We start from the raw sequence: 2,092 nt of genomic DNA, 5'->3' as shown, positions 1-2,092 counted from the left end.
TGAATATCTGCAATCTGCCGATTGAGAAAGGTCAATGCCGATCCCGAGTCAAAGTCTATGGCTATAATCCCAGCAAGGGTAGTTGTGAGCGTTTCACTTATAGCGGATGTGGAGGCAATGGAAATCGCTTCAAACACAAGAGGGACTGCAAGCGCATCTGTGGTAAATCTTCACAAAAGAAGAAGCATTAACTCCCCCCATCCAAAGCATTTTTCGACAAATGGATCTTTCTTATTATTACCAATTAAAAAACCTGGAATTAACAAAATTTTCCCGTCTTTTTAAATCTGGTTTAAATTATTTCCATTGTAGTATTTTATTGTTCCCAGTAAAATTCTGGTGGGTAGGGGGGTTGACTGACTTTCCAAGTGTCAACTAAGAAGGGATGCAGTTGGTGTCGAGTTACTGGATGATGTTGGATGTTCTTGCATTACGAATACTCAATTAATTACTCCATACCTTAACTGATTATGTATTTCACTCGCTTACTCCTTTATTCCCACCTTTCCTCCGATTTACCTTTCCTGTGCTGATTTAATCTTGATGTGTCAAATCAATTGCTCTGGCCTCTTTAATTTGTCTTTCAAGTTGCTTCATGACAACGCTGGACTCTCCACTAATTTTGCTCACAGCTATGCCAATGCGAATGGTCATCATTCTAGATAGTGATTGTCACTGCCTATCTTGGCATAGTTGTACTGGCAACGGGGCAGTGAACTACATGTAATGGGTACTCTTTAACCCGGTAATAACCTTTACCGTTTACTTTGAATTCACCAGTTGTTGGTATCGTGAGCCGGATCTCTCCCAGATACCATGCAGTCAATATGACAGAACACTTCAGCTACTTTGTAGGCCAACTTAAACTTTGTGGTGCCAATAGATGCAATTGGCACCATCATTTTTCACATCCAGTGATGTTCTATCCTCTCGTGTGACATGATATGGGATTATGTTGGCAGAGTGTGCAATAATACGGTGTGATGGTTCGAAATAGGTACAACAAGGAATAGCGATTCCTACAATGGCTTTCATTATTACCTTGTTTGAGAATAATGTAAAAAATGCTTTACTCCTTTATTTAATTGTAGTATGAATGGACTTAGACCCAGTGATAAAACGTCGACACTTCGTTTTGCCAGCCGTCCAGGGACACAAACACACAACCATCCAGTTGACCAGAAGGATGAGGTCAAAAAGAACTATTTAACGAGCACTCGTATAAAACCAACGTAAGAATGTAGTAAATTTTGAGTGAAGCTTGAAATTATGCGATTGTCAGAGGGGGGGGGGAGAGAAGGGGTGTTAGACAGACATACTACTTACATCGACTACATCACCAACGTCTCCACTAGTCCCATTGAATACCTTTTTAACTTGAAATCACCACTCCTATTTTCCGTTTAAGTAAGAAGTGAATATTTGCTTAATTTAAAAACATGATTTGATTTTACCGTCGATAAAGGTGATCCACATCCTATCCACAGGAAAACCATGCCAGAACTTTTTGGGTTGGTCGTCTACGAGGCACATGTTGATGAGCCACATTTCAAAGGTCTGCTGAGGCTCTAAATAATGTTTTTAGTTAAAAGTATCCCTCTCGTCCCAATTTTATTCTACCCTGTGCCTATCCGTGCCAATTTACCTTAATACCACACCCATAGTTTTGCCTGAAGAAGGCTTTCTCTAATTTCCTTTGCCATCGTTTACCTCCATACTAAAATGGTTTCGTTTATCATTCAATAAGGTGATGTTTAGGCCTACTTAAGGTAATTCGGCAAATCACAACGCTAAATATAAGAACACTGCAAAAGAGATATTCTCAAGTACGTCTCTAATTCGGGACACCTTGATAAAGGAGCTACTTCTTTCGAACTCACTTAGCTTAAACTATGGTATCAGCATTTGATGTACTTTAGGTAAATACTTTACTTTAATCTATTCGCTTGCATTCCTTATCAGTGGAGGGGCCTTTTTCTTTACCCAAACGGGCAAGAACTAAGCACTAGGAAGGGTGCTATCACGCAGTCAGTTGATCCTACTCCTCCATAGGAATGTTTAAACTGGCTCGCCCAGCTCTCATGCCTCAGTA

The 2,092-nt window shown here is 40.1% G+C and overlaps 1 protein-coding gene across 1 annotated transcript in view; it reads left to right on the top strand. All coding sequences in view use genetic code 11, as the record gives it.

The window, feature by feature from the left end:
* The window catches only part of EGR_09004 (hypothetical protein), a gene marked incomplete at both ends in the record, with an annotated part of 4,650 nt that extends 3,554 nt beyond the window's left edge, over window positions 1-1,096 (top strand). The window contains 2 exons of the mRNA XM_024498253.1: window positions 180-343; window positions 998-1,096. Coding sequence (XP_024347308.1) covers window positions 180-343; window positions 998-1,096 — 263 coding nt within the window. The remainder of the gene's footprint in view (window positions 1-179; window positions 344-997) is intronic.
* Between the last annotated feature and the right edge of the window lie 996 nt (window positions 1,097-2,092).

Source organism: Echinococcus granulosus (genome assembly GCF_000524195.1).
Source record: "Echinococcus granulosus chromosome Unknown EG_S00128, whole genome shotgun sequence".
In the NCBI taxonomy this organism is placed as follows: Eukaryota; Metazoa; Platyhelminthes; class Cestoda; order Cyclophyllidea; family Taeniidae; genus Echinococcus; species Echinococcus granulosus.
Note: the sequence above shows the minus strand (reverse complement) of the source record. Positions and strands in the feature narration are given on the sequence as shown.